The sequence below is a fragment of the Penicillium odoratum genome (genome assembly GCF_028828045.1).
Source record: "Penicillium odoratum strain IBT 22623 chromosome Unknown utg000001l_segment0_segment0, whole genome shotgun sequence".
NCBI lineage: Eukaryota > Fungi > Ascomycota > Eurotiomycetes > Eurotiales > Aspergillaceae > Penicillium > Penicillium odoratum.
This window is the reverse complement of record NW_026643143.1, coordinates 4,680,273-4,690,239: the sequence shown is the minus strand read 5'-3', so window position 1 is coordinate 4,690,239 and position 9,967 is coordinate 4,680,273. Positions and strand designations below refer to the sequence as shown.

The 9,967-nt window shown below is 49.1% G+C and overlaps 2 protein-coding genes across 2 annotated transcripts; one reads left to right on the top strand and one right to left on the bottom strand.

Moving 5' to 3' along the window:
* Positions 1 to 266: 266 nt before the first annotated feature.
* N7520_001710 (uncharacterized protein) lies at positions 267 to 581 on the top strand (the record flags this gene model as incomplete). The annotated part of the gene is made up of 1 exon (XM_057135645.1): positions 267 to 581. The coding sequence occupies one exon, from the start codon at positions 267 to 269 to the stop codon at positions 579 to 581; it is 315 nt and encodes a 104-aa protein (XP_057001581.1).
* Positions 582 to 1,133: 552 nt separating this feature from the next.
* On the bottom strand, positions 1,134 to 1,490 carry N7520_001709 (uncharacterized protein; the record flags this gene model as incomplete). The annotated part of the gene is made up of 1 exon (XM_057135644.1): positions 1,134 to 1,490. One exon carries the CDS (start codon positions 1,488 to 1,490, stop codon positions 1,134 to 1,136), a length of 357 nt encoding a protein of 118 aa, XP_057001580.1.
* Positions 1,491 to 9,967: the final 8,477 nt, after the last annotated feature.

Sequence of the window (9,967 nt, the reverse complement as noted above, 5' to 3'; positions counted from 1 at the left end):
GATCCAAGTGGTCCGCCTACAAGATCGAATACGCGGTGGGTACGACGTCCTGCATCCTTTTTGCTGTACTTTTAGGCCTCTTCTGGAGCGAACGATCTCCAGTGTGGAGTCAGGTACTGCTTTGGCTTTCGACGATACTTCCACCACTTCAGATAGTAGGTCTTGCACGACTCGTTGGCGATATGTTTTAAGCTAAGATGTCACAGTTCCTTCGAATAAACTCTCAACCGCGCCGACCTGAAGGGACACCACGAACGCTTCATATTATGGCCCGAGTGCTCGTCATACTCTCTACCGTGGCCACACTGGCAGTCGCACTTGTGGGAGCGTTCGTTGAAGAATGTGTTCACTCAGGCGGTCTTTTCATCCTCTGCGTGGACTATTTTGCAGCGGCGATGTGGTATTGGTGGCTCGAGACCGAAGGTCAGGCAAACTTCAGACGAGTCTCATATTGTTTAGCAGTTCTGACTCTGATATTACTGGTCATTGCGATTATCGGTATTCTGCGGGTATCGTGGATCATCGCACTTGAGGTAAATTCGCTGGTCCCTGCAGATGGCTGTAAAGCTGACAAGAGATAGACTCAGCTTATCACTATTTTCATCTGGGCAACACTCGAAAAATTAGTTGTGTGAGCGGCACGGCTTCATGGAACTTGTTTGTTGGAGATGTAGTTCCAATGGAGGTGGGCTTAGGAAAGAGTTTGATTAAGATAGGGGCTCATCGAGGTTGCGGGAAGACTTAGACCTCTATAAGAGATCTGCAGTTAGGTGGTCACAAATCTTTGTAAATCTACCATCTTCATAGTCTTCGAAAGTAAAAATCAAACCAGCTCAATTTTTTGTGTTATACTCTTCTTGAGTCAACCTTTGGATCTATTTGGAAATGCTGGAAACACGTGTAGAGGAGACATTCAGTATCAAGAGACTTTGTTTGTTGGAGAAGTATTTTGTTTATGATTTTCATACACATCTAGATATCCTTTCAATCATTCATTGATAAGACTACTACGATAAAAAGTCACTGCAAAAACATTACACATAGATTGCGGCAAAGGAGAAAAGAATATGTTCTTCGCTATTCCCGGCTGTAAATCCCATCATCTCTCCCATTTGTTCTCCTCTTGCCAGTGACTAGACGCGACGATGCGGTTTGGGGCGGAGTCTGCGCATCCAATCTGATCTCAGATCTTCCGGTGTGGGCGTCTCTTCTTTCGGTCGATCTTTCTTGATGGGACCCTTTCGGTCAATGTCCGGCCGTCCGACTAGGAGCGAAAATTGCTGCCCGCGGGCCTGGCTCCGAATCCGCATTCGAATAGTCATCTTTGCTGCGTCCCGGATCTTGATCCGTCGGGAAACACCCGAAGCATCTCGCCGGGGCCGAGGGGAAACCGTCCCGTCTGGAGAGTCGCAAGTCTCTCCCAGAAGAGTCACCCGTTCAGGATCGTTCCTGTCTTCTTGGTACTTAGACGAGCGAGTTCTTGGAGCCATTTCAAGGAGATTAAATGACTCTTGGATGTGATGGAGGCTCGGAGACTCTTTGACTGAAGAGGAAAAGGTTGGTAGGTGCAATGGACAGAATGCCATACTCCAATGATTTATATACTCCAGACTCAAGGCTAGGTGTTAGCTGAAAAGTAACTGCAGTCAGAAAATGGTCAGCCAAATTTGGTATTATCTGCTACAAATGCCATTCCGGATGAGCCGAATATCGAAAAAAGAAGGAGAAGATAATGATTCACGATAGATTTTTTTTGTGCTGGACTATGCCTCACTTTGGTAGTATTGGCAATGAAAGAATCTTGTTTTAGCCGCCGAGATTTCGGGATCGGCCTCACTTTTGAATCCTTCTCGAGAAATCAGTCTGGGGTTCGACAGGAAAGGGATGGCTTATGACGATCCAACAGAGTGTTAATTTTACGCATGCTTCGGGTTATTTGGGTCAGGAATACAAGCAAGCCCATCAGATTTTCAAGATCTCTGGCTACTGGAATTGTGTCGTTTGACGATGATTCATCCTCTTCTCTTACTTGCAGACAAGGCGTCCTCAGAGTCCACATGATCCGTGGAGTACACACTCTGTGTCGACATTTTCGGTCATATAAATATTCGCAATGTGTGCGGGACTCTTTGCTGCAAGTCAGTAATGACCTAGTCTCTGGAACCCAACCAGTACCACCCCAATCGAGGCAAGGGTTGGCAGAGCATCTTCCTTCTGGGACCATAGCCTCAGATCCCAGATGATGTCATAAATGGTTTTCGGAGCTTAAGGCCAGATCCTAGGACCATTTTAATTTCTTTTTGACATGTTATCTTCTTGCACCCATACATACTATGTTCTTAGCCACCTATTATCGTTGTGGTCATTTCTATAGGGTACTATCGGAATTCTAGGTGGAATTTATCGAACGAATGTAGAAAACAGCGGCCCTTCTGCGCATTCAAACTCGACATATCTGTACAAGAATGCAGTCAACTAGAGTTGAATATATGGACTGCTCTCTAACAACCTGGTGGATGTCCTTGCCAGCATATATAAACCACCATCCAGATCTTCATTTCACCTTTGTCCATCTTACAATACCTCATTTCTCAGATCTCATCCAATACATCCATCTTCACCACCACCATGTCGCCCGCTCCATTCAACCCTAGCTCTCCACTGGAGCAAAAATTCTCCAGGCCTGATGCGCTTCAAAAGTACCTCTGCACGTGCATGATGAATATCAACGAGATACATGGAAGACACACGCCCTTGATGCTTGCCGTGCAAGCAGGGGATCACGCAGCTGTCGATCTCCTGTTGAAGTATGGTGATCTTCGTACTTCTCAATGCAATGCCTACGGTCAGACTGCACTGTCGATGGCCATCACGCAGGGCAGTGTTTCAATCGTACGACAGCTGCTCCGCCGCAAAGATATCGAGTTCTACAGCCCCAATCGAAAGGTCCAGCAGCCACTCCTGGTGGCTTTAGAATGTCAACAGTATGAGATTTTGAAAATCCTCTTGCGTGATCGTCGGGCCAAAATCAACCAGAAGGATCACCGCGGCCAAACACTCCTGCATCTGGCCGTGATCTACGGAGACCTTCATGCTGTTGCAAGCCTTGCAAGAGAGGAGCTGATTGATGTCGATTGTCCCGATCATCTGGGAGAGACGCCCCTCATGTTGGCTGCGAAGCTCCATGCCTGCGATCAGCCCAACAACGTCAAGATCCACAAGTGTCTGCTCTCGCGGTCCAAAGTCAGGGTCGATCGAGATCAAGGGGTCAATCCAATCTTTCGCATGCCGTGAAGTCTTTCAATACCGAGCTGATCGAGTTACTCGGCTTCGTTTGAACAAACAATGTAAGGTGTCGATGGAATCTCTCCGTTGGGTCGAGTGAGGAGGCAATTTTCGACCGTCAAAACTCGGTTCCTTCAACCCGCGTACCACGATGCAAGTCACCATCCCTGCTCCAAACATGTGCGAAGGGCAATTATGCGATAGAGATTTAGGTCAGGCAGGCCATGACACATTAGCATTTGAGAATGTTCTTGAGATGTAACTTTATTCTCAACTATCGGGTGTCTTATCTATGCGCTTCCAGAGAACATATTATGGGCAGCATTTGTACACTAGCTCGCTATGAATATCAATTTTAGAAAAAGACAAGTTTCTAGAGCTAGTTTGTAAGTCCGGTCAAGGATGAAGTTCCATGGCTCCTGGTCCAGGATGTTACATCGACAGTGGGTCTTGCGCCACATGGCAATTCTAGAAAGTGATCGACGCCTTCCTTGAGAACAGACTGGCGCCTGATTGGTCAGGTGTGTTGGGGTGAGTCATGGTGGACTGCGGGAACCTCACCAATCAAGGTTGTTAGAAATAGGAGCGCAGCGGGTCCGTGGCCGGTAAGTTCGAGCGGTAGGAGCAAGGCCCGCCAAAGCCTTGCCCGCGTACTTACCAGGGTACTTACAAAGTACTCCTGAACTCTCGGGTTTGTCCCTGCCACGCGCGTCGGTTACAGAGATGAGCAAGACGATACTTTGTGGTATTCGTAGCAATTGATTGACCTTATCAGAAGTTTCCCTTCTCATCAGGAGTTTACCAATGGCCAAAGCATTGTCAGGAAGAAAGTGCATATGAGAGGTGGAAAGTGGGACGGCGAGATCGAAATGATCGGCCGGCACCTTAAACCTTAAACAGCACGTGGGTTGGTCTAAGGTCCAGTCCTTCGTGCATCTTGCTGAATACCATTGTTTGGTTTCTCAAAGTCTGACGAAAACAAGGGCAACGTGCGCTGCAGAAGTTCTTGATCGATGTGCGACACTAATGGCAAGAGTACCCATGATTGCACTTGCATGGCCATTGCGTTTAGCCCTCTTTGAATGCTGTATTGTAATACATCTGTCGCAACTTGTAATGTAACGCAATTTCATTGCCACAGCGATCGTATCCATGGAATCCATTGCATCAATTCTGGTACCCAGTCGCCAATGTAACCCATCGCGAGAAATGAACAGTCTATATGATCGGTGTGATGGAACCAAGGGCTAATTACCCCTGGCAACATGAGGCCAACCACGGATCCATGGGGGGGTGTCTCCTGGTCAAAGATTTCCATGTAACTTTTCCAATGCCCTCCCAAATCAGGGGCCGCTTCTATGAATTTGCGCAGGGGGTTTCTGTGAAGAGACGTAGCCGACTTGACATAAAAGGCGCGAGATTTCCGGGCCAAAACAAATCAGGACTTTCCTCCTCACACTCCCGTGTGTCATGGTTTCCATCTCTTGTCCAGGCTTGGGGGTCTCCGTGGCCAAAGGTCCGCAGTGCGAACTCTGCGTTAACAAAAGTGCTCCCTCGCTGCCACGAGCCCCGCGAGTGTAAGAAGGTGCTTCGCAGTGCGAACTCTGCGTTAACAAAAGTGCTCCCTCGCTGCCACGAGCCCCGCGAGTGTAAGAAGGTGCTCCGCAGGGGAAAGCTGCGAAATCAAGGAACTCTAGCCAAGTGCAGGCACCTCTACGTGGTGCTAGGGATTAGTATTCAACTCTCGCTATGCAGTTGAAGAAGCCAAGACCTGCCCAAACATGAATACTTCACCAGTGTAGGCTCAGGCCACAGGCGAATAGACTGGCAGTAGGGCCATGAGGGCGCATTCCAGGGCCCATTTTCGCTCCAAAATAGCATTGCAAAGAGAATGAATAAACCCTGGGATTTTCTATTACCAGATTTGCAGTGCATCGTAGTATCATGTGCAGAATCCGATCTCACGAGACGTTTACACACGTAGAGCATGTATACACACACGTCCAGGCCGGTCGGCTCGGTCAAAGCACGGCAAGAACGCATTGTTCACGTCTGTCTCAGAACTCAGGATATTCAAGATGAATGGTGAGGTTGGCGTTAGTGGTGAAGGGTGAATGCAGTGATCCATACTCCACGGTGGCAATCAGTCTATCATGGTGATAGCTGACTGAGTGTTGTGAATCGTTGAGGGTGCTTAAACAGTTGAGGGTGCTCAAACAGTTGAGGGTGCCTAAACAGTTGAGGGTGCCTAAACAGTTGAGGGTGCCTAAACAGTTGAGGATGCCTAAACAGTCGAGGGTGCTCAGACAGTTGACCGAGCGTCCATAATCAGATGAATGACCATTCGTAAACAATTGAGCCTGCTCCGGTAAACAGTTGACCTGCTTTTAACGGTTGACCTGCTTTTAACGGTTGACCTGCTTTTAACGGTTGACCTGCTTTTAACGATTGACCTGCTTTTAACGATTGACCTGCTTTTAGCGGTTGACCAGCTTTTAACAGTTGAGCCTGTGCTGGTTAACAATTGAATAAGCGTTGGTAAACAGTCGAGCCTGCTCGAAAGACAGCGAACAGCTAGGGACGGTGACCAGCTTGGAACGGTGACCAGCTAGGAACGATGACCAGCTGAAAAAAAAAAGTGACCAGCTTAGAAGTTGTGACTAGCCCAGGAAAGAGCGACCAGCACTGAGGGGAAGTGACAGTATCAACGCGTCGACGAGTAGATTGTCAATGCTGAGTCTGTACGCGTTGTCAAACGGAGTCGCTGACGCGGTGTGTCACCCCTCGCTCACACTTTCGTCCGAGCAAGGAAAAGGCCCCACCCACATCACTATATGTGCTACGCCAACAGCCGTTGTCAAGTCTTTCTGGAGGAAATAGAGTTATAGCATAGGACTGGTAACTGTGTACGAAAAAAACAAGCTATGTATTTCACTAAATTGGGAGGCCATACACCAAGAATCCAGTTGGCTGGACCTTCCCAGTATATTTTGTGTACCGTTCTGTATATATATAAACTGTAGCTGCACCTCCCCTCACCAATCAACCATGTTCTTCTTTTGAACTACAGACGCTATGACATCAAAGCCGCGCGCATGATATGTATGTCTCTAGTGGCCTCACAAACACATGAATAGAAAAGCTTACACCGGTTTTTTAGAGTACGACAGCGATACATCATGAAAGAAATGGGGGCCATGTCAAGTCGAAGTCAACCACGTATGATACAAATATGAGACTAACGCTCAGCAACTCCACGGCCACAAATATAGGTTCCGTATGAAATTGAATAAGCGGTGAGCGCTGAACTCGACAAATTGACACTATGCACGTACACTGGGTGTAGGCCCGTTATAAGCTGCCCTGCCCTTCACCCTGACGAGGCTGCCGTAGCACGACCTTCGAACAACATGGTATTTGGCACTTGTGTTACCGATAGCAGTCATCAGTCTACAAGGAGGATCCTCCATCATCTAATCAGGGTACTACGTAGGCGTAAGCAGTGTGCACAATGAGCCCTGCATCACCGGCCTAGAGTTTGCTAGCATGACGAGCACTTTGGCCAGGTTCTGACTCTTTAGAACCTAATGAAAGCACTCGAAAACTACGAAAGAACCTGAGTCGCTCGCTCTTCATCAGTCAGCAGCTCACGCGGAACATAAGATGTGCCTAACAAGGCAAGTCAAGGCCTTGTGGTGATCGTGCGTTGCGAGAAATCAGCGACGCAGCGACGCACAGCTATGTGTCTGATGAGACATGACTGTGCGATCGCTGAGATGTGTGTTTGATGAGGGGGCCATCAAGCGTGGTGTCATGACACATCACCAGCGATTGACGATGAAATGTTTTACGTCAAAGCCAGCAGAGCTTGCTGTGTTAGAAAAAGAGCAAACACACGCGTTGAGAAGGACCCGAAGCGAGCAAAGATGATTTCACGCAGCCATGCAGAAATGTACGCGATGGCGTAGACGTCACAGGGACTCGACAGGACGATGCAACATAGAGACACCGAGCTTGCATATCGCACCTCACCATCCTAGCGCAACTCTCACTCTTGTACTTGAGTGACAAGCAACTGAGCTATATATCCAGCACCAATGCGCAAGACCACTGCTTTGATCTGCCACGGCAGTTCGACGGCTAGTCTTACACAATGATGGCTTCCTCTTCGTAGATCCCCACACCCATCAGAGTGAATTCCTGGGTGAAATTGATACCACCGAGTACAGAAATTTCTGAATTTTTCGATTCGCCAATAAAATGGGCATGTGTTTTTGGAAGCTCAAATCGACTTTTCTTCAGCAGCATCGAGGCGGGGGCCATATGTCACGTGATCAAATGGCAGGGGTGTTTGGAAACCATGGTGCTCATCGGTCCAGCAACCGACGGGCATCGCGAGAGACCAATTTGTTCGGCTCGAACGTAGTGTCATAGATACTACGAGAGACGGCGTAAATTGATGACACCTTGCATGAGATCTTCCAGACCTCAGAACGACTGATATGGCCAAGCTGTGATGCCTGCAATGAAAAGGTCAATGGTACCTTGTCGGCTGAAGTTGATCCACCGGTAGTAGCACTCGGTAATTTACCTTGCAACGAAAGTCAGGCCAGTTGCCGGTCTTGCCGACTGCACTGTGTGGCTGCCTGATGTGGCTTCGTGTGACCCACAATTGCACATATCGCTCCACTGACAGAATATCAAGTACCGGCGGGCGCGACTTCATACGTACTGCTTGGCAGATGAGTCTCCAGCCCCCATAGATGTGGGTGAATCCATTGACGTTCTCATCGAACAGGTGATTCCCTTTGTTGCACCTCTACTTCGTGTTCGCGTATCGTCTTCTCTAGACTGCGACCATGCATTCGAGCATGAGAACAGCATTCACTAGAGTAGCTGTCCATGTTATCGCATCGGATAAGTAGATGACAGGCAGGGATCCACATTGACTCAACTCTGGCAGACGGTCTGTGGAGATCGGTAGAGGGTAACCGCGCAACAGATGAACAGGTTGGCAAAAATGATGACATCCACCGGCTGAGCTGTTTGTCGAGTAAGAATGTCGAACGGTGTCAGCGCACGCACACCATGGATGGATATACAGCGTCGCCTTTCCAAAGCGAGACGTTGGCATTGGCTTTTCACTTCACCAGCGTCTGACGAGAGGAAGCTGCTTTCGATCCTACGCGACGGCCAAGGCGGTGAGGTCATCCCAGACGCGGGGCCGCATTGTTTACGCGACATTTCGCGGAGCTGGTCCGCACATGACACTGGCCTTTGCAACAAGTCAGTCGATATCAGATTGAGCTGATCTCGTGACAGCTCTTATAATCAACTTTGCTTCATTATCGGCTCGTTCTGATGGCTTTCAGCTGACAATACAGCCCATGTACTGGTGGCTCTGCCGGTCTCGAGTTCGAGTCAATCAATGCTCGCTCAAGTCAACTCTTAAAGATGCCTCTGACCTCTCTCTCGTGGTTGGTACCACAGCTGTAGCCGACTGAAATGACCATGAAGTATACCTCAGAGTCTACCTCGAGCAGATGTGTCTGATTGACTCTCAGCTCCTGGCCGAATTCTACAAACCACTCCCACCAGCCCAGTCCCACCAGCCAACGCCCGCTTATCAATGCCCACATATCAATTACCACATGTCAATGCCAACGAGCTAATTCCCACAAGCCAACTCTCGCGAGCCAACGCCCACAAGCCCACTTCCGCCAGCAGACTTGCGCGTATCAATGCCCACAAGACCGACACCCACAAGATCGACTCCCACAAAGCCGACTCCTACAAGGCCGACCGAGTCCAGCCATTGCACTGACCTAAGCCAGACAACCGTGGCGATCAATCCTTCGTGAGCATATTGCTCAGCATGCACTTTCGCCGGAGAAACCGGCAATGCGTACTGGAAACCGGCAACGTGTTGCATGTCGGCACAAGGCAGTCCAACGCCTGCGGCGGTGATGGCGTGCTTTGGGACTCGCACGCGGGCACATTCTGCCGGGCACCACTTGGCATATCCATTAGAACACGAAATTTTGACCCACCCTTTCCAACGATTGATCAGCGCCTTGCCGGGCGATCGAAAATTGGATGACCGTGCATAATTCAAATCAAAAAACTCATTTTGACACTGCTCAATCACCAGGGGACTATTCGGAGAGTCTGGCAAAAGAGTCAATGCTCAACATTTGAGCTGTAAGGCAGATGGTGTTTGTGATGATCCTCGCCTCGGGATCCCCACGCCAGTCTACGTGACCAAGACTGCTTATATTGGGTAGCAGGAAAGCCAAAGGCTCTAGGAGTGCATGGCATATACAATCGTCGCTATTGACCACCCGACCACCAATGTGTAGTGTGAGGGCGGTCTTCATAATTGGTGTCTTTGCTAGAGGTATCACATCGGCGAAGAATACCTGGCGTGAAGATGTGACGTTCAAACGATAAGGGGAATGCCATTCAACCGTAATTGATTGCATGCGGCCGAGCCCGTGTGCAATGTCGAGACGACATACCTGTCACACGGTATGCTCAACTGGGGGGCCCATCTTCTCGCCATAATGGGTCGGCCGCTCTACCGGGAGCATCTGGGAGATTGCCGAACGAGCGTTCTGTGGTCGTGTCTAACTTGGAGCAGTCTGATGCCAAGCACCTTCGTCTGGTACTGCTCGTCCACGCC